Source organism: Peromyscus maniculatus, chromosome 14 (assembly GCF_049852395.1).
Source record: "Peromyscus maniculatus bairdii isolate BWxNUB_F1_BW_parent chromosome 14, HU_Pman_BW_mat_3.1, whole genome shotgun sequence".
Classification (NCBI taxonomy): Eukaryota; Metazoa; Chordata; class Mammalia; order Rodentia; family Cricetidae; genus Peromyscus; species Peromyscus maniculatus.
Window position 1 is genome coordinate 85,369,900 of NC_134865.1, and position 27,559 is coordinate 85,397,458.

The 27,559-nt window shown below is 54.3% G+C and overlaps 1 protein-coding gene across 20 annotated transcripts in view; it reads left to right on the forward strand.

Annotated features, from left to right (window-relative positions):
* Positions 1-1,000: 1,000 nt before the first annotated feature.
* The window catches only part of Mta1 (metastasis associated 1), a 40,117-nt gene continuing 13,558 nt past the window's right edge, over positions 1,001-27,559 (forward strand). For 2 of the 20 annotated variants that reach the window (XM_076551546.1, XM_076551547.1), the window contains exons 1-7: positions 1,001-1,149; positions 15,302-15,369; positions 20,282-20,375; positions 23,528-23,578; positions 24,147-24,273; positions 24,344-24,407; positions 27,095-27,212. In XM_076551546.1, coding sequence (XP_076407661.1) covers positions 1,122-1,149; positions 15,302-15,369; positions 20,282-20,375; positions 23,528-23,578; positions 24,147-24,273; positions 24,344-24,407; positions 27,095-27,212 — 550 coding nt within the window. In that variant the 5' untranslated portion in view covers positions 1,001-1,121. Of the gene's footprint in view, positions 1,150-14,630; positions 14,912-15,165; positions 15,370-20,281; positions 20,376-23,527; positions 23,579-24,146; positions 24,274-24,343; positions 24,408-27,094; positions 27,213-27,559 lie in introns of those variants that run through there. The other 18 variants (XM_006988023.4, XM_042261270.2, XM_042261266.2 and 15 more) reach the window with 14 other exon arrangements.

Here is a 27,559-nt window from a genome sequence, read left to right on the forward strand (position 1 = left end):
GCCCTTGGGGGGAAACTGAAGGGAGAAGGGAGCTCCACCAAGGCATTGGCAGTTCAGGACCATGCCTGCCTCATGGGAGGGTAGTTATGATGCTCAAGGATGACCAAGGAGGCTGGACGATAAGGGACACACTCGGGACGTCTACAGGATTTGGAGAGTATCCCTGTGAGGGGTGCAGGGAAGGGCTCACACAAGAAGGACCCAAGGGCACTTTGAAACTCCCGGGGAGTCCTAGGAGGGCCCACCTCGACAGGTCACAGAGGTATGGTGAGGGCCACTTGGGAGGGTACTCTCTGGAGGGCCACCTGGGGGATGCCGAAGGCTAGGTGGGCCTGGGGCTCAGGAGGACCACTCAGTGAGTGCCGAGGTCCAGGATCCATGGGCCTTATGGAGAACGGAGGACGCCAAGTACCACTCCGGAGGGGTCTCCGGAGACCATCGGTGATGCCTAGGTCCACTCTGGAAGGGTGGCAGGAGTGCTTCCCGGGGATGCAGGGCTCGGGCCTCCGGAGGACCACCTGGGGATGCCAAGGGCTACTCAAGCGGAGGAGGTTTGGAAGCACCTCCCGGAAGAGTACCTGGAAGGCCTCCCCGGGATGCCGAGGGCCGCCGGGTGGGAGAGCCACGCGGGGATGCTGAGGACCACTCAGGAGAGGATGCGGGAGGGCCACCCGGAGATGCCCGGGCCGGGCGGGCGGGCGGGCGCGGGGCTCCAGGGGGGGCCACCCCGGGATGCGGAGAGCCAGGCGGGAGGGGTCGTGGGAGGGCTTCTCCGGGGGAAGCCGGGGGACCAGGCGAGCTCAGAAGCACCACTCGGCCGGGGGCGCGCGGGCCGGCTCGGCGCGGGGTCGGGTAACGGCCCGCGCGGTGGGCGGCGGCGCCCGAGGCCCCTCCCCGCCGCCCGCGGCCGCTCCTCCTCTTCCTCTCCCGCCCGCGCCGCGGCCCTCCCGTCCCTGCGCGGCCTCGGCGGCCTCGGAGGCGGCGGCGGCGGCGGCGGCGGAGCAGCGCGGTCCCTTTAAACCGCCCGCCGGCGCCCCCGCGCCCGCCCCCGCCCCGGCCCGCGCCCGGCCCGCCGCCCGCGCCCTCGCCCCGCGCCCCGCGGCCCCGCCGCCGGCCCGGACATGGCCGCCAACATGTACAGGGTCGGAGGTAAGGCCCCGCCACGGCCTTTATGCGCCGCGGGCCCGCCGCCCGCGCCTCCGGGCCCCGCCGCGGCCTCCGCGCCTCCCCCCACGCCGCCCTCGCGCGGCGGCCCGCGCCCCTCCCCCCCGGCCCGCCCCCGTCGCGCTCGCGCCCCGCCCGCGAGGCTCGGTTCTGGTCTCCGGTGCCCGTCCCGGCCCAAAATGGCCCCTGGGCCGCCGGGGCCCCGGGGGCGCGCGAGCGCGCGCGCGGGGGTTGGGGTGGGGTGGGGAGGAGGAGGGCGAGCGGCGCCGGGAGGGGGGCGATGCCCACCTGTTGGGGGCCGGCGCGCGCGGGGACGGGGTGGGGGCGGGCGGCCCGCGAGAGGCGGGCGGAGGAGCGGCGAGTGGCCCCGGGGCATCCCGGTGGCCCCGCGGGCCCGGCGGCGCGCGGCCTGGGCCTGGGTCCCGGGCCGGAGTCCCCGAGCCGGAGCACGTGCCTCCGGAGCTCTGGCTAGCGTCCCGCGCGAGCAGGAGTTTGGGGGTCTTGGGGGGGTGGCGAGCGGTGTCCTCAGAGGCCACGCGGGGCGGGCTAGGTGCGCGGGCATCGGGAGTCCCGTGGCAGGGACCACAAGCCGGGCTGCGCGCCCCTCGAGCGTGGCCGAGGGGCTTTCCCCTAAGCCAGGGGTTCCTGGGAGGGGGAGGGTTGGCTGCATGCTGCAGGGGGACCTTCATCCCAAGTGCAGGTCTGAGTCACCCCCAAACTTTTCTCAGCCCGCTGCTCACCCTAGCAAGGAGGCGCTTTTAACTGCTAGCCTTTGGGAGGGCAGAGGTCCCCACTGAGCTGGAGTCGCAGGGGCCTGGCCGCCGCGGCCGGTCCCCCTGATGTTGGTCCCTGTGTGTGTGTGTGTGATGGGGACACTCTGGGATGGCCTTGCACACATTCGGTCCATGCTGACCCTTACAGCCATCGCCTCCCAGAGCCTTCTGCCCCCCTCTCTGGACCTCGAGACCCTCTCCGTGGGGGTCACAGCCTACATGTGGATGGGTCTCTGTTGCTAGCACCTTCCCCCACTAGCGAAATTGGGCTCTGCTGTGAGAGTGTGATGGAGTGGGAGACCACCCAGAAGTGCCCGTTACCACTACCCCATACGACCCTGACCCCTGAGTGCTCAGGATCTTTCTTTCCATCTCACACCAGCAGGACCCAGGCGGCCCAGGTCTGTGGTCTTGGGCACAGTGGTACGGCTGTCCCCCCCACCCGGATGGGTCATCCACCCACAGCAGGCGCCCGGGGCTCGCCCGCCCTCTCAGGGAATTCCTGGCCTCACACCTTTGCTTCCAGCCAGGTCCTGCCACAGGGCACAGCCTGGAGTGTTGGGGCCCCGTGAGGAGGGGCTGGTCCTCATCGAAGCTTCGGCTGGCCGGTTCCCCTGGTGGCCCTCTCCCAGATGATGCCCCTTGCTGTGCCCCGTGGACCATTTTTTGCCTCCAGACCCCCTTCCTGTTCAGCATGAGGCCCAGGGTTCCTGCTGATTGGGCTGCTCCTTTTTTTAGACTCGACCTCTAGTTCCCTCATTCTGGAAGGTTCTTCACCTGTGAAAGGCTCCCATTATCCTAGTCCCTGGCCACCCTTTCCCCCCGGGTCACATTTCTTCCTTGCTGTGGTTTCTGGCCCGTGGTGGCATGCCATGTCTGAAGAAGTGAATGAGTAGCAAGAGAGTTGGGGAGCTGGGCTCCTGCATCTGACTCAGATTGGGGGGGGGGGTGAGAGTGAGGAAGGTGTGCTGCAGGCCTCTGTGGTCCTTGGCCCGGGGGCTGATGCCAGCCTTCCAGTTCCCATGCCTGCCTGGCAGAGTAATCCTGGCAGGGAGCTTCAGCCAAGGCCCTAGCAGGCTGATGAGGAAGACCTGGACTCTGACTCAGTTCTAACTGCCTCGGTTTCCCCATGGTATGGACAGGCATCCGTCTCTGTGTTCGTCCTGTGGCCTGTCTGAGGTCCCATAAGGGTGGGTGGCCGGGCCCTGAGCTTCCACGCCAGGCGGGTGTGCGTGTGGCTGAGGAAGGAGCGGGGATAGGTGTGTACACTCCCGTGTGTATGCTGGCTGCCATGCACAGGATGGGCACCCGCTATTCTGCCACGAGTGCTTTCGCGGTGCCCTCGTCGCCCGAGCTAGCCCTGAGGGTGTCCGAGGCAGGGGGAGGGCCAGCACCTACAGAGGGAACTCCAGTGCCACCCTGTGAGTCCCCGCGGGGCCTTGTGATGGTACTCTGGGTGTTGGCTGTTGGCTTCCTGCCTCAGTCGCTGCTTGCCAGATTCTCAAGCCCCCAGATGAGAGAGGACACACTGTGGCTCTCTGAGCAGGCCTTGCTTCAGTCTGTTTTTGTCGTCTGGGATTTGATCCCCTGGGAAGTCTGCCTTGTCCTGAGGGAGTGCTCGTGGGGACCTAGCTTGGAAAATGCCCCCCCCCCCCTTTTTCTCTCAGCACATATAACAAAATACAGGATTTCTGGTCAGGTTTAAGTTCCAGAAAAATAACCATGCCCTAATGTGTGTCCCAAATGTTGTCAAGGCATGAACACTAGAAGAATTTGATTTGCAGCACAGTGTGTTGAGTGTCCTGTGCTCCCCCTGGCACGCTGCCTGAGGGCCTCGTTGGGGTGGGCCAGGCTGGGTTGAAGGTGCAGGAGAGGTTAGAGAAGCCAGCAGACCATTGGGCCAGGTGGTCGGCCAGGGAGGGATCACGGACTGCCGCCTTCTCCAGAAGTGGGCTCACTGAGCAGTTTCTGTGGCATCAGTGCCTGAGAGCCAGGCAGGTGGCAGAGAGGATCTGAGAGCCTGTCCCCTGAGCTTGGGATCTTACCGAGCCAGCCTGTGACGCCTGAGGGGTTTCTTACCTGTGCATCTATTACAAAACCAGGTGGCATTTCTGAACAGAAGAGCAGAAATCACTCCGTCTCCACCTCACATCACAGCTGCCTATGTTAGGATCCTTTTTCCTTTAACTGGAGGGCTGTGGCCATTCCCTCTGCAGTTTTTGTTTTGTTTTTGTTTTTCCTCTCATTTCAAGAAGTTAACCCCTATACTTTTGAGTGGCTTTTGTTTTTATTTTACTGTGCTCGTGGAAGATGACAGGAAGCAACAGCCTGCAGGCTTAAGCCACATCACAGCTGGCCTTGGGTCCTGCCTTGGTCTGGTGTTTCATATGCCTAAAGCCAGCCTCTTGGTTCCTACCTTGGGTTTTAATTTAATCATTTGTATTGCATTGTGGTATTAGATGCAGTTTTGTGTGCTGCTTCAATGTTTTTGTTTGTTTTGGTTTTTTGAGACAGGGTTTCTCTGTGTAGCCCTGATTGTTCTGGAACTCTGTAGTTTAGGCTGGCCTCGAACTCAGAGTACCTCTGTCTCCAGAGTGCTGTGGTCAAAGGTATGTGCCACCATCGCCTGGCCTGTTCTTTTTTTATTTCGTTTGTTTGTTTTAAATTTAGTGTGTGGTACTGGAGGTTAAGCCCAAGGCCTGTGCGAAATAATGAATCACTAGACCACTGAACTAGCTTCGGTTCTAGCAATCTTTATTTCTCAGTTGGAAGTTTCACTCAGCTGTTCCCGTGGTTAAGAAGTCCAGGCTTCCAGGGGATACCTCTGCTGTGAGTCCGTGCGATGTCCCAGTGTCTCTGGTGTTCCCTAGCACAGGGACCATGTTGAGGAGCCACGTTGAAGCTTCTGGGTCCTGCCCAGCTCTTTGTCACAGCACATGCTTCAGGGAAGCCCCCAGAAGTTTTGACTCTCTTCCCCCAAGCCTGCATCTGTAGCAGGAGATGTAGCAGTGGCCACGCCCAGGGCTGCAGCGCGTCTGTGGAGTCTGCTCAGCTGCTTAGCCACACAAGTCTCAGCTGAATCTGCGCTGGAGGGCTGCAGGGCATTACTGCTCCAGGCAGGGCCTGCTGCTCCCCCACAGAGGCCTGTTCCCCATCTTGTCTCACCTGATGAGCATGGCCCCATATGGGGTGGGAGGTGGGCTGTGTGCCTGCTTTTAGCCTTCTGAATTATTTTGATTTGAGAGGGAAGATCTTGGCATTAAACTCCTGTATTAACAACAACAACAACAAAACTGAAGTAAATGGTCCCGAGAAGCAGCTCTCGTGGCCGAAGCCCCAAACACGATGCCTCCCTCTATATGGGCTCCTGGAACTGGCACCCATTCACAGTGGCCGCCAAGGTGGTCCCACTGAGCAGGGTGCTAGTGATCGGTGACGCAGAGTGTCACTTAAACATGTCATAAGGGATGCTAGGTGAATTCCTGAGACAGGTGTAGGCCCTCTCAGTCCCAGGCTGGCTCTAATGAACTCTCAGGTGCTCCTGTCCAAATATCGAGCTTGGTCCTGCTTAGGACTGTCGCTCCTACTTCCTGTCCCAGCGTGCACTCTGCTTCACACCTGTGTTCTCAGGAAATTACGATTGCAGAAAGTGTCTTTCCCTGCTGCTTGGCCTAGAGCCGTCTCCCTGGGCCCAGGGCCTCCGTGGTACTCCCCAGGCTGCATACACCAAGTGCTGCCGTGCAGTTGTGGGCTCCATGTCAGCTGATGCATGGGTGCAGGCTGCTGGGGTGGCCTTCATGAGAGAGGCTCCGGCCACTAGCCTATGAGGTAATGTCAGATGTGGCCCCTGTACCTGCTCCTGTGCAGGATTTCCTTGCCTCCGTCTACCTGTGTGCTTAGTTGGGTCCCTTGACATCCCTAGGCCTGGAAGGCTTTATGCATCTGTAGGGTACAGCCCCCTGTGGTCCCTCCTGGCTCAGGCTGCTGACTCCTGATGTTTTTCTAGGGGGATGATGATCCTTCCAGGTAGATTTCACCTGTCCATGTCCCTGCTTGTGGCCACTTAGGGGGCCTGTTAGCCAGCTTCCTGCTGTCAGGCCCTCCTGTTTCCCTTGCCCGTGGAGCCCTGGTGGCCTAAAGTACTTGCTGTTTGCTCTAGCCCCATGTTGTTCCACTTCACCCTAGAGGAGTCTTTAGGATTTCGGCGTCAAGGCGTGTTCCTTGGTACCCTTGGGCTGTGGGATCTAGGGAGACTCAGGTTCTTGATTAGGGTCCCCAACTGGGTGTTGCTGGTGTTTAGGAGTTTCACAAGGCAAAGGCCATTGCTATGTGCAAGGGTAATATGTGGTATCCCGAAGAACCTGGGTCAGAGGCAGGGTGTGGGTTACCACCATAGTGGGCCTGTTCTCAGTGATGGAGCTGCATGTGGCCTTCCCGGGCCATCTGGCCACTTGCGCATACTGGGTGCCACTCAAGGGGATTATTGGTCACTTGCCTTTGCAGGTAGGGTCTTGGCCTCTTCCTCATCCTAGATTTTATGGGGCCAGTGAGGTGGCCCCCTATGCTGGCTGCCTCCAAGGTGTTACCAAAGGCCACTGAGGATTAGTGGGGTGCTGGCAGGGTGACGGGACCGTGGGCCAGGATGAAGTGTAGCGCCCCTAGAGGTTGAAGCTGCAGCTTACAGGAGTGCTTAGGGTAGCCAGCCAAGCACGTGTGTGAGCTGAGCAGCAGGTGGGTTTGGAGGTGCTGGGTTCCTTCCTGAGGGACGGCTTGGTCAGCCTCTTCTTCGTCCACTCCGTCCCTCAACTGGAAATGGAAAACAGCTGAGCCACAGACTGCTGGGCCGGGCTGGATGAGACGCAGGCTTTGGGAGCGGATGCTGCAGATGGGTCTTCTCACGGGGACCTTGCCTCCTGACTGGGAGTGGAGGGTCCGTGTCTGTGACGGGCAAGTGTGGGTTCTGGTGTGCCCCACCCCCAGCCCTGCTGGGCTAAGGCGGCAGCCATGTTAGCCAGAGCAGCTGCCCTCGAACTCCTGAGCTCATGGTATCCTCTTGTCCCGGCCCTTCTAAGGGCTGCAGCTGCAAGTGTGCCCATACCCAGGTGGATCTGTGCTTTTTGACAAATGTCACTGCGGACCTTCAGACATTCTCATGACCTCACACAGTTCCTGGTGTCCTTTGTCCGGAAGCCTCCCCTCCCTCTCAACTACTGTGCTCTGCACCCCAGAGTGTCACATGATGGGACCATCCTTTGAGACGGCTTCTTCACCAAGCACTCTGCATGTGGGCATTAGTGTTATCTGAGATCGGCTTCTCGTGCTGAGCAGTGCCTGTCTCCAGGTGTGCCACCCACCGTGTGTCCACCAACCCATGGACATTCTGGGTATTTCCAGGTTTTCCAGGTGAAAAACAGTGGACACGGGTTCTCATTTCTCCGAATAAAAATTTACAGTTGTGCAGTTGTAGGGTTGGATGGCCAGCCGACATGTATGTAGCTCTTGAGAATCTGGCAGGTGGCGTTCCAAAGTGCTCTAAGCAAGAGTTGAGTTCAAGAACAGCAAAAAGTTCGTGTCTAGCCTTACCTTTGCACACATGTGTGTCATCTCTGCTTTTCACAGTGTTTTGTCAGGTGTACAGGATGTTCTTACTGTTACATGTTGTGTTTTGTTTTTCCAAGACAGGGTTCTTCTGTGCAACCCTGGCTGTCCTGGAACTTGATCTGTAGACCAGGCTGGCCTCGAACTCACAGAGATCCCCCTGCCTCTGCCTCCCAAGTGCTGGCATTAAAGGCGTGCACCCAGCAACCTTACTGTTTTCATTTGAGCTTCCTGATGGTAGATGGTGTTCGGCTTCTCGTGAGTTCACAGTGCCATCTCTCTGTTACTGTCCTCATCCCTGGCGGTTTGTTTGGTTTAGTTGGTTCTTTGAGATAGGATCTTGCTGTGTAGCCCAGGTTGCTTGTGAACTGGTGATGTCCTGCCTCTGCTGCATGGGGCTAAAGGTGTGGCCACCATGTTCAGCTGCTGCCTCTGATGTTTATTGTTTGTTTGTTCATTTATTTGGTTTTGTTTGTTAGACACAGAGTCTCTATGTAGCTGATTGTCCTAGAATTCCCTGTGTCAACTGGACTGGCCTTAGATGCAGAGATTCACACACCTGCCTCTGCCACCCTAGTACTGGGTGGGATTAAAGATGTACACCTCCATGCCAGGCATTTCCCAGGTTTTAAAATTGGATTGTATTCTTACTGTTGTGAGCTGTGAGGTGATTATTTATGTGTTGTTTTGTGGTGTGGACCTAACCAAGGGCCTGCTTACACTGGACAAGAGCTGTGCCCCAGCCCCAGAGGTGGTTTAGGTTCTGCATTCAGCCCCTTGTCAGAAGACTGAAGTTGCGTGTTTGGTGTCTCTAGAACCCAGGATCACAGAGTCTTTATGCTTACCATTCTGTAATAATTACAGAACCCTTGACATTTGAGTTGGCTTTAGTGTCCTTATCAGTTTCCCTGGAGGGTGAGGATTCTTGGTGCTTTTGCTCGTGTGTGTCCAGTTCTCCCCACTGGAGCACCTTGATAGCACTGTGGGAAACGAGGCTGCCGGAGGTCGGTGTTCTGTCGGTGGGTGTTAGGTTGCTCAGTGGTCACGGCTCAGCTTTTGCCAGTGGACGTCTAGATCACGGTAGTTTTACTGTAGTCTTGGAAGTCAGCTGTGTGAGGCCTCCAACTTTGTTCTTTTACAAAATAGTGCAGACTGTCCTAGTTTCTGAGCTTTCCCTTAAAAAGTGTAGAATTGGCTTGTTGATTTTTGTTTGGTTGTTTTGTTTTTTTTTTCAAGACAGAGTCTCTAGATGTTCTGGAATTCACTATAACTAGTGAATTAGTTAGACCAGGCTGGCTTCAACCTCACAGAGATCAGCCTGCCCCTGCCTCATGAGCACTGGGACTAAAGGTGTGTGCCACCATGCCTGGCCCCTGTTTGTTTATTTTGGTTTTTCAAGACAGGGTTTCTCTGTGTAGCCCTGGCTGTCCTGGAACTCACTCTGTAGATCAGGCTTACCTCGAACTCACAGAGATCCTCCTGCCTCTGCCTCTGGAGTGCTGGGATTAAAGGTGTGCACCATCACCACCCAGTATCTTGCTCATTTTTTTAAAAAATTAAGTTTTTATATTTATGTCTGTGTGTGTGTGTGTGTGTGTGTGTGTGTGTGTGTGTGTGTGTGTGTGTGTGTTGTGAGGGATGTCCACATAGCACACATATGGACAATTTAGGGAGTCTCCTTTGACCATGTGGGTTCTGGGGTATTGAACTCAGGTTGTCAGGTTTGGCTCCAAGTGTTCCTAGCTGCTGGCCCTGGCTTGTTGATCTCTACATAGCAAACAAGTTGGTGAGATTCAGATGACCGTGGCTCATGGCAGGGCCTCTTGGAGACTGGCAAACTGCATTGGCAAACTGCACTGCCTAGGTTTGTGTGACTCATGAGCTAAGAATGGCGTTTACATTTTTATGTGGTTGAGGAAAAAAAAAATCACAAGAATACTTCATGACATGAGAAGATGATATGAAATTCAAATTGCTTTGCCCATAAATAAAGTTTTATTGGAACATGGCCACTGTGAAGCTAATGTATGTATATTCCGTGGCTGATTCTGAGTTATAACCAAGCTTTTCCTCCTCAGGCACAGTACAGAGCACTGTGTCTGCCATCAAGCATAGTGGTGTGGGGCGCTCACAGCAGATCTGCATAGGTCCCTGGCTGGGCGTGTTGTGGTTAAATAGAGCTCTGATGCCATCTGCCTGGAGAGAACACAGACCCTGTAGCTGAGGGCTCAGTCCCACCAGACCCCCGTACTTCACAGGCCAGTTGTGCACCCCTGGTTGTAGCCTGTGCTCCTGACTGGGCAGCTTTGGGTCAAGGCGCCCACTACACTGTTCAGCTTCGATTAATTTGCTGAAACAGCTTGCAGGGCTGAGCAATTGCCTTGTTTGCTGGCTCCTTACAAAGGACACAAGGAAGCATACAGATGAAGAGCTGACATTCTCAACCTTCTGCTCATACCTGGTCTTTCTGTGGTTGGCTCTGTGCTGGGCAGCGGAGCCTCTGGTATAACCATCCCGCGGTGTTCTATCCGATATAACCATCCCACAGTGTTCTATCCAGTATAACCATCCCACAGTGCTCTATCCGGTATAACCATCCCACAGTGCTCTATCCGGTATAACCATCCCACAGTGCTCTATCCGGTATAACCATCCCACAGTGCTCTGTCCAGTATAACCATCCCACAGTGCTCTATCCGATATAACCATCCCACAGTGCTCTGTCCGGTATAACCATCCCACAGTGCTCTATCTAGTATAACCATCCCTCAGTGCTCTATCCGGTATAACCATCCCACAGTGCTCTGTCCGGTATAACCATCCCTCAGTGCTCTATCCGGTATAACCATCCCACAGTGCTCTATCCGGTATAACCATCCCACAGTGCTCTGTCCGGTATAACCATCCCACAGTGCTCTATCTAGTATAACCATCCCTCAGTGCTCTATCCGGTATAACCATCCCGCAGTGCTCTGTCCGGTATAACCATCCCGCGGTGCTCTATCCGGTATAACCATCCCACAATGTTCTATCCAGTATAACCATCCCACAGTGCTCTGTCCGGTATAACCATCCCACAGTGCTCTATCCGGTATAACCATCCCACGGTGCTCTATCCGGTATAACCATCCCGCGGTGTTCTATCCGGTATAACCATCCCACAGCGCTCTGTGTTAGCCAACTTTTTATTGTGGCTACACTCTGAGACTGCCACCTTACAAGGAAGAAAGGTTTATCTTGGCTTACAGCTTCTGAGGTTTCATTCTCTGTCCCTGGTCCTTGCTGCCCTTGGGCCTGTGATACAGCAGAGTATTTGGGTAGAGATGTAAGATGGTACAAAACGGAGCATCTCATGGTGGCTGGGAGCATTAAAAGAAAACAAAGCAAGAAAGGAACCCAGGCCCTACCCTTCCCTCAGGGGTATGCCTGCTGTTTGGGCGACCCCCGATACTGCCAAACTGGGGTCCAGGCCTTTCTGTGGGGGGCCTTTGGAGACACCCCATATCTTGTAGTAGCACATGAAAAGAACACTTATCTCTCTGAAGGTCCCAAGGTTTCAGGAGCCATGTGCCAGGAAGTGGGGCTAGAGACCAAATATGTATTTCCTTTATCAACAGTATCACAGTAGCTGTTGCTTTTATGTGTGCTCACCATGCTGCAGGTCCTACAGACACAGTGGCCCTGCCATTCTGAGTCTGTGTGTGTGCTGTGGATACACTTGTGGTGTAAATTGGGGACTTGGTTGTGGTTTTAAGGCAGTGCTGAATGTGTCATCAGTCATTGATTACCTCAAATGGTAAAGCCTTGCTCAATATCCAGGACTCCGCTACTGTGCGGGAGCAGTACAGTATATGTTGGTGGTACAGTATCCTCTGCTTGAGGAAGCAGAATGGTCAGAACAGTTAAAAAATTTAAAGGGAGACTCTCATACCACGGGAGCCTCCTCAGAGAATCAGGATCCAACAGAAATGGTTGTCAAAGCAGCGCACTTACAAGCCACGTAGCTGCCGGAGCGAAGGACATGGGCTTGCACCAGACAGTGAGCCTGGTGTGGGTGGCGTGGGGTGGGGTTGACAGTATGTAGCCTTAGTGGGCTCCTTGGCCCTTGGCAAGCTAAGGCTGCTGCTGCTGCTGCTGCTGCTGCTGCTGTTCAGTCATTGATCTGAGGCATCAGAAGGATGTGTAAGTCTCTGGAACAGTCTGTGAGCTGGAGAAGTTGGGAAAGAACTGATGGTGCAAACGGGGGAGGAACCTGCTAAGATGAGGGACAGGCAGGATGCATGGAGCAGGAAGGGGTAGGACTAGATAAATGAAGAACGTGGTTTAAAAAAAGAGTCAAGAGCCAGAAAGACGGCTTTACTGAGCCAGTGCCACAGACAGCATGCTTCTGACTGCAAAGGCTTGGTGGGTCACGGTCCTGTGGACATTGTCAAAAGCAGAAGGTGGACATTGTGATCTGACCCATTGTACAGCTCACCACGGTAGCTTGCCAGTGCTTAAACTTGGACCACAGTAGAAGATTCCCAAAACAAGACAAACCACTTATAATCACCATTATTAATGCAATGAATGACTTTCAGAATTAGTTCTTGCTACATGCTTGGTAATGCTATTAATTCATTGTAAAGTACTACCACTCAAGGCTGAGCAGCACTTATTTGAGAAGCTTATACTGTATTAAGTTCACTCTTACTGGGGAGGAATAAAATGGGAAGGTCTGATCAGGAATATTCCCTAGCTCATGTTGCCACTCTGGCAGAAGCCCGTGTCTGTTGGGAGTCCTCACCTCGGCGGTGATGTAGAGGTTGGTCTACACTGTAATCCTTGCTGTGAGGGGTGGGCGTGTGCTCCACCATCTGGACCAGTACTTTGATAGAAAGACTCATGAGGCTGCAGCGCTCTTGAACACAGTTACTTGCTCCTTGAAATGGAAGGGTGTGCCCCACCAGCCAAGGCCATGGTTGAGTCTCAGAAGAGGAAGGTGTTGAGGCCAGCATGTGGTTACTAATGATTGGAGACACACATAGAGATGGGCCTTGGAAGCAGGACTGTTACTGGAGGTTGGTCATAAGTTCATGGGTGACCACTTCATCACTCCATCTCTGCCCTCCGGAGGTCTTGTTACCAAGGACTGTTGGGCACGGCCAAGGTCTGGGAAGGAGACACTCCTAGGACTGGACAGCCAGGCTTGTGGGGAGAGCTCTTACTTTGGACATCTTGAGAGAACAGGCCCATAAAAAGAACATAATGAGCTCTACGGCAACTGCATCTGTTCAGATCAATATCTGCATACAGATCCCATGCTTGCGGTCCTGTTGAGAGCCTGTTTCCAGAGTCACCAAGGTCTGAGCTATGGCAGCATTGCTGGGGAGCACGTGCAGCACAGTAACCCTGAGCTGTCGTCACCCCGAAAAGCACTTGTTTTCTCGGTAATCCGTCTGTACTTCGTAATTTCATCAGTAAACACTTGGAAGCTTGGTTGTACTTACTACGTATTGCACTCAGCTCACACTTGACCTACATGCCTAAATTCTACTATCTGGACCTCTGCAGAAGTGTGCCACGCTTCCATTGTAGTTCACAGACACCTTACAGTGCCTGCCATTTTAATTGCGTGTCGGGGGAGTGGGGGGTGGGGGTGCGCATAGGTGCAAGTACCCGAGGAGGCCAGGAGAGGATGTCGGGTCCTTGAGCTGGCGTTACGGGCGGTTGTCATCGCTCCATGAGGGTGTTGAGCTGTACATATAACCACGAAGCCGTCTCTAGCCCACCTACTGCTGGTATTTTTTATCATACAGACCTTTTCAGGGTGTGTGTGTATAACTGGATATCAAAACCAGGGTCTTGTACTGTCACCCCCAGCTCCCACTCTTGGGAGTCTGCATCTCTTCTGCAGGTGTGTGGTGGCTCTTGGCTCCTGGGTAGGCTGTACTGGTTTGTTTTCTAGGTGGTTGGTCCATTTCATCAGTTGTTGAGTGATTGGCATAAACATCTTATCACCGCCTTGTCACTTGACCTTCCCACAGCACTGGGACCTGTAGGGATGTCCCCCTGTCGTGGCTGATGGTGGTTTTCTGTAGCTTTTCTCTTTTATTCATGATCATTTATTAATGTTTTAACCACTCTCTGGTTTGATTTTTTTTTTCCCTCTTGTCTAAGTTCACATTGATTTTAGTTCATTTTTTTTCTGCCTTCTTTATTTTCTTACTAATGTATAATGTACACTTAGCATACTTCATTCTTGTTGGGCAGGCACCCCTGAGGTTTGGGGAAGGTGTGTGGTTGAGTCGCTGCTGCCACAGACATAATGTGTGGCCCTGTCCATGAGCGAGCCCTCCCATCATGGTACCACCCCATCCCCATACCAGTGCCCATCCCCTGTTCTTGGATGTCTGTGTGCCTGCCCTTCTCTGAGATGAGCTACCTCAGTGCCTGCCTCTTGGGAGACATTAGCTTTTATTCCAGAGTTTGACAAGTATAAATAATTTGGGGTTTGGGCTTATTTTGCTATGATTTGTAATCATGAAAGTTTAGATTGTGGATGCCTTTTTCCCCCCTTTAAAATTTTTTTTTGGTTTTTTTGAGACAGGATTTTTTTCATAGAGCTCTGGCTGTCTGGAACTTGCTCTGTAGACCAGGCTAGCCTCAAACTCACAGAGATCCACCTGCCTCTGCCTCCTGAGTGCTGGGATTAAAGGTGTGCACCACCACTGTCTGGCTCAAAGTATATTTCTGCATTGGCTGGGACTCGAACCTAGGGCCTCCCATGTGGCGGGCGAGAATTCTACCACTGAACCACCAGTGCTTTTGGGTGCCCTATTAAAAAACTAGTTTTATTAAGAAATGATCCACATTGATGAATTTCAACAAAGTGCCCAGGAGGGCCCCAAATCTAAGCCCAGAGACTTCCTCCAATTCTGTACTCTTTCCTTCCCTTGGGCCTTGCTTTTTCCAGGAGACCCTCCACCCTGGTGTGAATGCCTCTGAGCACTAGCTGCTGGAGGTAAAAGGATGTGGCTGACCTGCTGGCAGGTGGCCCAGGCTCAGGAAGCAATATGGTGGCAGGCCTGCAAGTGTGTGCCTACGTGGGAGCAGGGAACTGCAGTTGCTAACTCTGCCCATTTCAACAGGAGGAACCTTCTAGTCACCTCAGCTAAGGAGGGGGTTCATTGCCAAGGAGTTCTGCCAGCCTGGCAGGATGACAATCCAGCATGCTCTCTGTACTGGGACTCCTGGAGCGTTGTGGTCGTGGGGTGATCTGAGCTGTCCAGGCTAAGTCTGCCAGCTTTCAAAGTCTTCGTGTCTATCTGTGGAGCCTGGCCTCTGGTGGTGAATGGTAGACAGACGGTTCTTGCCTGCAGCAGCTACTTGGGAAGGTGTCCAATAGTTTTGAGCAAGGGCCTCAGGGTAGCTTTAGAGTTGGACTTTAAGGGGGAAGTCAGCCCCCACAGCCTTCCCACTAAGGCTTATGCTCCTGAAGGCAGTTGACATTGGGGGTTTGAGGGCTGCAGGCCCCTCCCAGGACAGCCCCTCAATCCTACCTCTTCCTAGCCCACTGCAGCTATGATCTGGCCCAGCACCCCTCTCTGGGTTCTGACAGTGGAGGGCTTTGCCTCCTCCATTCCCCAGCCCTCCAGTCCCTAGCAGAGTGGGGCTGGGGCTTAGAGGGTCAGCTTGAGGCTCCCAGTCAGTTCTTTGGGGGTCCTAAGAATGGTGGGAATGACTTAGAGACTTGGTGCTTTGTGTGATGGCCTCTCTGTTTGCAGACTATGTCTACTTTGAGAACTCCTCCAGCAATCCGTACCTGATCCGCAGGATTGAAGAGCTCAATAAGGTAAGGGCTCAACACAGGAACACTACTGCCTGGCCCTGGTGGGGAGGGGTGGAGCCTTCCCTGTTGTGGGTGGTGAGGGTCTTCCTGCCTGGATTTTGATGTCCCTCCAGGGGAGGCTGTGAGTGAGTCCCTGTGGCTCTTTACGGGCCATGTCTAGGCTTTTTTAAATTTTATGTGTATGGGTGTTTTGTCTGCATGCGTATCTGTGCCTGAGGAGGCCGGAGTGGGCATTGGATCCCCTGGAACTAGATGGAGTTACAGATTGTGAGCTGCCATGTGGATGCTGGGAATCAAACCCAAATCCTCTGGAAGAGCAGCCAGTGCTCTTAACCACTGAGTCATTTCTCCAGCCTTTGCCTAGGCTTCTTGAGGACAAGCCCAGGGCAGCCTTGAGGTGTTGTAGTCTTCCTACCTCATCTCCCAGCAAATATTGCTCTGTCCGAGGCATGGACTTGAGCACACCAAGGACTCAGAGGGATCTGAGTGGATGATTCTGGAGACTAGTGACAGATCAGGGGCAGTGGCCTTCAGTGTTCTTGGTTCCAACTACACATACATGCTCTCTCCTCATCCTCCTCCCATTTCCGTTAGCCTAGGTAACTTCCTGGACACAGGACTACCACGAACATTTCAAAATTGTCTGCTCTGTCCATTACAGCCTTGAGGGCGCATGCAGTATTTATATACTGGGGGTCCTTGTTGATGTCATACTCTGGTCACTTCTTCTACCATGGTTTGTGTATGCTAGGATGTTGGGAATCCTTGGCAGATGCTTAGTCCTTGGTCTGGGGACATGGTTGTTCCATTACTGGAACCCCAGGATATCCACATGCCACCTAGGGTGGAGGCTAGGAGTGTGGAGACATGGACAAGTTGACACATGAGTAGAGGCTTTTCAAGGGTGCTAGGGTAGGCGGGCATGTTCCTGCTCTGCTTCTTCCAATGCCAGGCAGAGGACAGGAACAAATTTCCCAAACCCGTGTCCCCGAAAACACACTCTTTCCTGCCATACTGGGTGGTCGTGAGGCCTCCGTAGCCTTCTTGAGTACCACAAACCAGTGAGGAGGTTGCTTTCCTAGGCCTCCAGGCTTGCTGGAGTTGTGGCTTGGGATTCTTGGGATCAAATGGACAGGGAAGGCAAGGTTGAACGCTACCCCTCAGGTGGCCCTGTTGAGCCTGGCCAGGCCCTGCAGTGGCTCTTGATGGAAGCCTAGGTGTAGCCCAGCTTCTAGGGTGTGACCTTACCAGCTCCAGCTCCTGGGGACCCATGTTGCTCAGGCTGTGCTGTCTAAGGCCTTATGCTGCTGCTGCAGCATCTGCTACCAGCCCAGGGATAAGTTGTGTGTGCATGTGTGCATGTGTACACCGGGGATGTCTTGGGAAGATGAAGTGAAGTTAGTCAGAGCATACAGGGAGCTCCTGGAGGCCTGAGGCCTGTCATGGCATCGGTGGGTACGAGTGTCTCCTCTGATATACTTCACTGGGACCAGAGCCCTGACGAGAACCTCAGGGTTGGCCCTGGTCATGGTTGCCAGTAGGCAGGGCAGTAGGTTGGGTAGCTGGAGCTCTTCTCGGTTTGAACAGTTGGCTGCTATAGATGTGGACCAACAGGCTCTCATTTACACATTTCAGTTGCACAGACTTGGACATGAGCAAACAAGTTTGTAGAGGAGTACCCCATCTGCAGTGAGTGGGCCAAGTCTGGCTGGCTGTGTCCCCTAGATCCTCAGTGAGCAGCAGCTAGAGGGTGTCCCCTGGCCCAGCATGTGTAGCATTTTGAGTGGTAGTCCGGCGTAAGTCTCACCTACCTCAAAGCCAAGTGCAGAGGACACGTCATGGAGTGGCGAGGTGTGAGCTGCACGGGCAGGCTCACACCCCAGCTGTGGACCAGTCTTGCTGTCCCTTAATGTCAGACTCTGTTAGAGGGGTGGGGCTCCTCTCTGGGCTTCTGTTTTGGCCTCAGTCATGGACCTCTATGGCAGAGCATACCTCTGATTTCCACAGTCTGAGAGAGGTACTCTAGGTTTCACCCTGCAACACTTGAGGCTAACAAGGCAGTGTGACTTGCCTGATGTCCCTGGCTGCCATCCGCAGTTAGCATGTCCAACACACATGAAACGTTCTCAGGACTGTTAGAGAGGAAAGACAAGTACCTTCAGTGACGAGGAACTGGATCCCAGAGGCTGTGCGAGATGAATACATACGTGAAAACGGAACCAGGAGGAAAAGGAGCTGCCCGAGCAGGGGACAGAACCCAGGGCCCAGGAGGGAGAGAGGACCAAGCATGGGCAGGTGCTGTGGCCAGGGCACAGAGTGAGAGAAGCTCCCTAAACGAGATGGACTTAGCGAAGTGCAAACAGAAAGGGAGGATTGGTAACAGTTGAGGACACTGTCTAGAAAGTAGGACAGGAGCAGAGAGACTGGGACACAAATCAGAAAACCAGAGACAACTCCAAAACCCAGCACCCACTGAGAAGGAATTACAGGAAACAAGAGTCTCCCAACAGGTAGGAGTGACCCAAGGAATAGGGACCGAACAGGGGGTCTTCTTAGGTGTGTCCTGTCATTCAGAACACAAGAGACAGAATAATTTAGCGGGGTTGGGTGGTGGTTGTACATGCCTTTAATCTCAGCACTTTGGAGACAGGGACAGTGGAACTCCAAATTTGAAGCCGGCCTGGTCTACATAGTATGTTCAAGTCGAACCAGGGCCAGATAGTGAGACCCTGTCTCAAATAACCCCCCCCCCAAAAAAAAACCTCCTCTCAGTTTAGAGGAGAAGCGGACTGTATGGGCACACAGCTGCACTTGGCCTTTTCCAGTCTATGCAGAAGGCAGGTCATCCCAACCCTGTGTCCAGTTAAAGACGGGCAAGTGACCACCTTTATACCTGCTGGCCTCTCAGAGTCTTTATACCTGCTGGCTACAGTGAGACGAGACCATCATCCTGGGTACGCTAAGAGGTCCCCCAGCTTAGACAGCCGTAAAGATGATGTGGGAGTGTCACCAGTGATTAAAGCTTGACATTTGTTCCTAGCCCCCACTTGTAAGCTGTTTGGAGGATTCCATGATAGACAGTTGAGGGGAAAACTAGGTAAACAGAGCAATGTGAATGGACATGAGCTTGGGGAATGGGGAAGAAGGAACAGGGTCATGGTGTTGGCTCAGCCATTTTTCTGTAGTTACATTTGATCAGAGTATGTGGTCATTTTTCTGTAGTTCTATGTAGTCAGAGTATGTGATGGTTGATTAGTATTGTCAGCTTGACAGAATCTAGAATCACATGCAAGACTGCCCTCTGGGCACACCTTGGGGGGTGTCTTCCCTTGATTATGTAAATTGAGGTAGGGAGACCTGTCCACTTCTGGCAGCACCCTTCCCTGGCTGAGACCCCAGACAGTGTAAGCTGAGAAAGGGAGCTGAGCAGCCCCAGGCTACCTCACTCTGCTTCCTGACTGTGGATACCATGTGACTAGCTGTTTCAAGCTCCTGGTGCGTGCCTTCTCTGCCATAGTGGACTGTAACACGGACCTGTGAGCCAGGCTAAGTCCTTTCCTCCCTTAAGTTACTCTGTCAGAGTGACTTAACACAGCAGCAGGAAAAGAAAGGAAGACAGCATAAACGTGGAACAGCATTAAAATACTGTACTGCCGGGAGGCAGAGGCAGGTGGATCTCTGTGAGTTCAAGGCCAGCCTGGTCTACAGAGTAAGTTCCAGGACCGCTGAGACTGTTACACGGAGAAACCCTATCTTGAAAAACCAAAATAAATAAAATAAGTGCTGTATTGAGGGATGTGCGATGGTATTGGGCTGGGTGCGGAGTGCGCTGTGGCCACAGTAACTGTCAGAGCCTGTGGAAGTCCGGGCCCAGGTGGCTGTCTTGGGGTGGGGCTGCTGTTGCTGCAGGACTCACTGTGAGTGTCGATGCTTCAGACTATGAACTGCTTCACCATGTGAGGTCTGTCAGCCAGAAGAGCCAACCAGAGAGATCTCAGTGGCCATAGAGGATGGACAGAGTTCTCTGGGATGATGGCTCTGGGTATAGCAGATGTCCACAGACCATGCCAATGTGCGTGAGTGAACAGGGTGGATAAACAGGAGTGAGGAGACAGGTACCTTGTGTAGAACTTGGTGATATATACATTCTCCACCCAGGGTGGGAACACTAGCCAGGGTTATAACCTTTCATCATTACAACATTATTGTTAGTTTTTAGGCAGGGTCTCATGTATAGTTCTGACTTGCCTGGAATCACTGTGTAGACCAGGCTGGTCTTCAACCCACAGAGATCTGCCTCCCCCTGCCTCTCAAGTTCTGAGATTAAAGATGTGCCCTGCATTATTTAGCATTTATGTGAACCCTGGCTAGTTGTATAGTATTCTCTGCTAGTGCTAACATGCAGAGTGTTACAGGAACCCAGGTCAAGGTCCACAGTTGACTCAAGGTCTCACCTTGGTGGTTCCTGTTGGTGGTGTGGGTCCAGGTGACCAGGTCTCCACTGCTGGCAGTCCTGGGGTGGACAGTGTTGGAGCCTGACCTGGAAGGGAAGAAGGGTACCTGCAGTCTGTGTCAGGGCTGTCCTTAGGCTTTTTGGTAAAGGGCTGCTGCTATCTTAGGGCCGCTATCTTGGTGGGGCCCCTGGCTGGCAATGTAGAACCTCATGGGTCCAGGTCATTGGGTGGGAGAAATCAATCTGTGTGTCTAGCGTTCATTCCCTTTCGGTCACATTTACCTGACTTTGATGAGTCAGAGGTTTGGCTGTCCTCAGCTCACTCCTCGGGGCCTCACACCTGGGCTCAGGTATTGGAGATCTGTCATTTTCCTCTGAATGTTTCTGGTTGGGGCCTTGGTCCTGTCTCAAGGCCCCTTTTGGGAATTCCATTGCTCAGACACCTCTGCCTTGCTGTTACAGACAGCCAACGGGAATGTGGAGGCCAAGGTGGTGTGTTTCTACAGAAGGCGGGACATTTCCAGCAGTCTCATCGCCCTGGCTGACAAGCATGCAAGTGAGTCCCAGCCTTTCCCCTGGGGTGATGGGCCTGCCCCCTTCAGTGCCTGCTCTTGGGTTCTGGCCTCACTGAGGCCTTTCTGCTGGCCTGCTTTGTCCTTTCCTGTCTCTAGCTGTATTCTGACACCTTTATAGCTCTGTGCAAGTGCATAGTCCCTCTGAAGTCCTGTTTACCCATGGGCTAGGGTGAAACATCCCTCTTTGTGCCCCATACCCATAGTTGTGGTCCAGTGTGGGATGTTGGTGTACCTGGTGCCTGGCTCAGACCCATAGGGCAGACGATAAGGAAGGTCCTGGCCCAGAGCAGATGCTGTGGTCATTGTCTGGCCCTTGAGATAGACTGATTCATTTCACTGGAAGATGTCTATGTTTTCAGTAGTTTTTTCAGAAACGAAGACCTTCCTCCTTGCTCAAGGGAACTCAAACCCAAGCCTAATAAGCATGGTCCAAGGGCACTTTTCCTCTCTGTTGGAACCTTGCCTGGTCCTCATGGTTAGGGGCTGACCTCTCACTGAAGCAGGCCGGTATCATGACTGGAGCAGGCCTATGTGAGTGCTGCATAACTGCTGAGCCCTGGGTGCTTGACCCAGGCATTCTGCCTCAGCCTGGGAACTGTAAGGCGCTCGCCACTGTGGGTGAGGAGCAGAGTTGCCTGGGCTGTCCACCCAGGGAGGGTACTTTTCCATTCAGAGTTCGATAGGTATCATCCCTGACTTTTCGTTGCTGGGCGAAGGGCTCAAGGCCCACTTGTGACGCACATGCGCAGTGCACATGCACACACACACACACACACACACACACACACACACACACACACACGCCTGTGCACACACTCCGTCATCCCCACTCCTGACAGGTAAGGGTAGGGTTGCAGGAGCCAGCATACCCTTGTGGTGGCAGCCAGTCAGGTGGGAACCCTAGAAACCCACCTCAAGCAGGAGTGTGAGAGGCAGGGTGTCCAGAAGTAGCTGTCCTCCCCAGGGACTAGGTCAGGGAGGAGCAAGAAGGAGCCAGAGCTGACTTGAGAGTAGGGTTGGTTGTGCAGTGACGTCCTGTCATCCTGCAGGTAGCCCTGGATGACTCACTAGCACAGCACTGTGACCCTTTGTTTTTGCTTCCAAAATGAAAATGCAGCCCTCATCTTAGACCATGTGCTTAGGAGCCCTTTTGGATGCAAAGCTGGGCTCCCTCGACCTCTGACCTCAAAGCCTGTGGGTGCATATGCTTCATGCTCTGTGAATGTTTGACTTGATTGTAACCTGCAGGTGTGGGTCTCAAGTCTGCAGTAAAGTCAGAGCCATCTTGTGTCCACCGCAGTTGAGGGGATGGTCTGCTGGAAGGGCAGTGACCTGCTTTAAGGACCACTGTACAGTCCGAACCTCCTGCTGTCTCGGACGCCCCAGAGGTGCTACTGTCTCTGTGGAGGAGGGTGTGTGGTGTGAAGACTCAGTCCCAGGAGGATTACCTCAGTGTGGAGGGCCTCCCAGAACCAGGGCGTCTACAGAGCCCCCACACTGTGCTCCCAGAAAAGCTGCGTGGGGCATCTCTGGCCAGGCCTCTCGTGAGCTTCATCAAGCTGAGGAGGCGGGCATCATGAGTACCAGGGCTGACTTCTCTCGGCCTGTCATGTGACTGCCGAGTGCCCCATTCCCTGGGGCTGCCTCCTGATGACGTGGCTCCCCATAGCCAGGGCACACACAGCTGTTTGCACAGTAGGGGGCATTAGAGGAGCTAGAGACCCAGAGAGGGCCCTGCCTTGTGGTCAGGAGCTTCTGGCTTCCCAGTTGGTGCACTGCCAGGGTGTCTAGTCCAAGCACTGGCCTCAGATGGGAGGCCAGACACTGTAGCTTATGGTGCACCCATACAGGAACCCCTTCCAGATGCCCACAGAGGGAAATGTGGCCTGGCCTCTACCCAGTACCCTCCAGAGCAAGGTTAGGCCTTAGCAGAGTGAGACCGGAGGTGGCGTGGGAGCCCAGAGCTGGTACTTCTAGGCCTGGGAAGAGGGGAGGGCGTGGAGTATGGGTTGGGACTGTCCCACCGCCTTCAGGATTTGTCCTTTGTAAGGTCTCCAGGGAGAGCTGGAGCCAGAGGCTGTGCGTATAGCCGTGATAGGGTCTGGCTCTGCTTTAGGCCTAGAAGAGATGAGGGCATCCTAGAACTACTTGGTGTCTTTCAGGGTTAGTGGGGGATTGTACCTGAAGCCTGACACTGATGCAGCCCACAGGTCCCTCTATCATGAGGGTGTGGCTGTGTCCCCTAGATGTACTGTATAATGCAGAGTGGGTGTGCATAAAAGCTAACCTCATGTAACTACATCTCAGGCTCTAAATGATGGTGTGCATAGCTCCTGTCCACTGGGCAGGAGCTGCTCTGAACAGACCTGCCTGCCTTGTTTAGGAGGAAAATAGCTCAGTGGAGATGCCCCGGGCCCAGTCATACAGAGAACATCTCTCCCAGCCCTGGCCTCCATCTAAGATGCCTAAGGCTAAGGATTCCTTTCCCAAAAGTGCCAGAACGCCCTGCAGTCACCACATGGGGGCGACAGAGAGCAGCCATGTCTGGCAGCCTTATTGGAGCTGTGGGTGTTGGCAGGGCTGTCCCCCTGCTGGACACACTAGGCAAGCCTGGGCTTCACTGTGCACATTATTCCATACTCCCCAATTCCGGGATCTGGGATAGGCAAAGGAGTATTTTGTTGATGCAGGGTCGTAGACAGTAGCCAGACCACCTGGCGTTTGGTACAGCCTGGGTTTCTCGCAATAGCCAGTGTCCTCTGCTGGCCGTCCTGTTGTTTTCTTGCCTTTCTCTGGGCAGTCTTGTCTGGAGGCCCCTGACTCCTGTGTTTTCTGCCGTCTAGGGAGGAGTCAGGCCCCGACTGGTGCAGTGTGTGTGCACATTCTGGTTGGGGTGGTCAAGAGCTTCACTCACAGAAGGTCTCAGACAGTAGTTGGAAGAGGGATGGGTCTTGGGTGGGCGGCCTGAATGTTGGAGCAGTCAGGAGACTCAGGTAGTCTTTGGCTGGGTGGTGTTCATCCTCTGCTGGGAGGCCTGTGGCCCCCATGTCTCCTCGGTCCGGGCCCTGGGCAGGGAGCAAGCGCTGGCACTGGCCCTAACCTGCCATCTGGGCGCTGTCTGTCTGTTATGTAGCCCTGTCAGTCTGCTATAGAGCCGGACCGGGGGCGGACACCGGCGAGGAAGGTAAGAGCCGACCTCTGCAAGGAGGGTGTCCTCGCGTCTGTGTCCCTGGGCTGGGGCGGGCGACGCACAGGTGGATGTCTCCTGGATGGGCTGCCTGCGTGCCCATCCCTGCATCCTCTGCCAGCCGGCTGAGGGCTGGGAACCCCAATGTTCAGCCTGTAGCCCGGCCTTGACTGTGGCCCAGGCCTCAAGGGGATGTCCTGCTAGTGCAGGACATCTACTGTGTCTTGTGCAGGGCCGTCTGGCCTCAGGCTAGCGGGTAAAACCTCCTGTCCTGAACATGTAGTGTGCCCATGTTTTTCCTGCCTCTCTCTGCCTGCTGCTTCTGAGGCCAGTCTGAATACTGTCCTCCTCTTCCCATCTGATGTTGAGCCCTCTACTCCAGGGTTCCAGGGCATCTGTGGGGCTGCCCAGAGCTCCTGAGCCACCTCGGAGTGGGCAGAGATGTGATAGGCAGGGAAGTGGCCCTCCTGCGCTTGGTGCCCTGCACGAGGGAGAGCTAGCTTGGGGGGCAGGGTTCTCAGTTGCCATCTTCAGGGATGACTGACAGGACCTCTTTGTCCTCTAGGGGAAGTGGAGGAAGAGGTGGAGAACCCAGAGATGGTGGACCTGCCTGAGAAACTGAAGCATCAGCTGCGGCACCGGGAACTGTTCCTCTCTCGGCAGTTGGAGTCACTGCCCGCCACCCACATCAGGTAGTTCTCGAGGCCCCGCCTGGTGCCCTGCCGCCTGCCCCTCCTTCTCTTACCCATTCTTCTCTTCCAGGGGCAAATGCAGTGTTACCCTGCTCAATGAGACTGAGTCACTCAAATCCTACCTGGAGCGTGAGGTAAGACTCATCTACTGTTTTCTGGCCTGGCTTGATGCCTGCCCTTTAACTGTACTGCGACTCCTTCCCTGCCCACAGTGCCCTGTCACCAGGACCCAGAGAAGTTTGTCTGGATCCTGTTGGCCATTTCAGGTGTTCACAGGCATTTCTTCAAGATGACCCCTGTGTGGAGGCTCCAACTCTGGGGGAATAAGTGGTTGGCATTGATGAGCCTTCCTAGCCAGGGTTCCAGGGACAAGAGCCACCTTGTCTCCTACCTGGGTGCTCGCAGAAAAACTTTGTGGATAACACATGGAAAACAGAAGGCTACACGGGCCATCTCTGTCCACAGCCTGAAGTGACCTCAGGGCTGCTGCCTTTGGGGCAAGTGGTTCTTCTGTAGGGTCACTGTGCACACAGTTGGGTAGTACCCATTAGATACCACTCCCTAGAGAAATTAGCGTCTCTGGGGAAGCGAAGCCCCTGAGGATGTTGTAGGGTACCTACTACTGGGAAGGTCAGGTTTCTGAGCCTGGTTGTGTGACTCTCAGCCTGGGTCCGTCGTGAAAAGCTGCAGCCTGCTGCTATGGTGTTTAGCTGTGCTTGGTGAAACCACACAGTAAGTTCCAGGACAGCCAAGGGCTACACAGTAACCTGTCTCAAACACCTTGTGGGGAGAGGGGGAGAAGAAATTCACCTCAGGAGAGCAGCAAAACACAAGGTGCCTAGGAACAAACCCTCCAACAGGCTGCAGGCAAGCAGGCATGTGAGGCTGCACCAAGCACAGCTGGACACCACAGCAGGCTGCAGCTTTTCACGGCTGACCCAGGCTGAGAGTCACACAGCCAGCCTTTCTCTGTCTCAGGCCGTAAGCCCAATCCTACTCCTTACAGTCAGCATGGCGTTGGTTCTGAGTAGTATCTCCTGGGCCTGAGATCAGTTCCTCCCCATAGCCTGGCTCTCAGTGCTCCCCGGCCTGCTGCCCAGCTCTTCCACAGCTCTTGGGCTGCTGGTCCTCACCTTACATTCCATCCCATGGCCAGCAGTTCCTCTGCCTCTTTCCAGCTCCTAATCTACTTCCTGTTACCACTCTGAAACTAACTTCTCTCAACTGCCACACCGGGGTGTTAGTACCACATTCAGACCTGTCAGTGAATGCTGCCTTTCTCAGGGGTCCAGCCCACCCAGGGGGTAGTGGTACTGTCCCAGACCCATCAGTGTTCAGACCCCATACCATTTTTCTGAATTATAAAAACCATGCAGCCTGTTTCATGCTAAGCCTCACTCGCTGGAAGGCCTGGGGTACTGACCACACTAGGTGTCCCTCTGTTGGCCACTGCCTGTGGGAGGGCTGCTCTTCTTGGTGGGATCCTTGTTTCTTTTCTTTTCTTTCTTTTTTGTTGGTTTGTTTTGTTTTGTTTTATACGAGACAGGGTTCTCTGTGTAACAGCCCTGGCTGTCTTGGAACTTACTCTGTAGACCAGGCTGGCCTCGAACTCACAGAGATCCACCTGACTCTGCCTCCCGAGTGCTGGGATTAAAGGCTACGCCACCACTGCCCAACAGGGTCCCTGTTTCTTGAGACTTTGCCTGTGAGGGCTGAGGCCTAGGCAAAGTATGATTCTTAAGAGACTATTGGTAGTTACGCCTGGTAAGCCACAGGTATTCAAGGGGAAAAAATAGCAGTCTCAGGCACACAGAGGGCAGTGAGTTGCCTAGCCAGAAGAAGCAGGAACCTGCTTTTTTCATCACTCAGGTATCGCATGTTTCCTAAACATCTAAATGGAAAAACAGTATCAAGAGCACATGGGCTTCACCACCTGGACGCAGGCAGCACCTGGAACACTCTAGGCTGTCTGTGTGTCACTCATACTACTGGGGCTGCCACTGTGTGTGCCATATTACCACTGGCCTTTGGCTCACAAATGCTTGTGACTCTTCCCATCCTGTAGTCACCCTTCTCCACAGCTGTCAGCGGGGTCCTTCCAAAGCTCCTCTCTGCCCAGGGGAAACACACCCAGCATCAACCACAGCCCCGCCCTCCTGTGTGGCCAATGGTCCTCCACGGCCTCCTCCTCCGTAGGCCTGGCCTGCCTCGGGGACTGTGGCGCACATCTCATGGTGCTCAGACTCCTGGCCCTGCAGGACTTCAGGCAGTTCTCACCAGACCAATATGTCCACGGCTGCTCAGACTCGTGGGCCTGAAGGGGCTCACGGAGCAATAGCTGAACTACCATGTCTGGTAACAGGGCTGGGAACAGAGCAGGTTCACAGTGAGCGCTTTCTCAACCTTTCCCTGTCTCAGGCTCTAAGACCAATCCTATTCCTTATTGTCAGACTAACCTCGAACTCACAGAGCTCTGCCTGCTTCTGCCTCTCAAGTGCTGGGATTAAAGGCGTGCGCCACTATGCCCGGCCTTCCTAAGTTGAATTTCAAATTGTTACTGAGACAGAAAGACTGTGGCTCTGTGAGGGCTGTGCCCAGTGACCTTGGCAAGCTCGTGGCTCATCAGCTCTTAGCTCCTGACCAGACAAGCACCTTCTGCGGCACTTTGATCAGGTCCCTCCCAGTTCTTACTTCATTTCTGTTCTGGGGTCATGGACAGGCAGGTCACCGGGCCCCCTCCCCCCCATCAGAACTGGACAGGCTTGTTGGAAACAGCTGAAGGTAGAGGACTCACCTGACGCCTCTGTCTTGTGTTTTTCAGGATTTCTTCTTCTATTCTCTAGTCTACGACCCACAGCAGAAGACCCTCCTGGCCGACAAAGGGGAGATCCGAGTAGGAAACCGGTACCAGGCCGACATCACTGACTTGCTGAAGGAAGGTGAGGTTCAGGTTGGGCCGTGGCAGGCAGGAAGCTGCGGGTAGTGCCTGCAGCTGCAGCCTGGGTTACCTCGGCTTTCCAAGCCTCCTTCCTAGTGGACGTTGGGATCCAGCAGCAAGTCTCAACCCCAGAGCCACCTGTGGACCTGCTGTGGCTGCTTGAACTCGGATTTCCCTTCAGCAGTTCATTACGACTTTGATTTTATATTTTTCAGCTAGGCAAGTGCTCTACACATGCCACACCCCTAGCCTCATTCCTTATTTCATTTATTTACTTACATTTTGTGTGTGTGGATATTCTGCTTGCATATATATTGGTGCACCACTTTTTAACAGTGCCATGGAGTC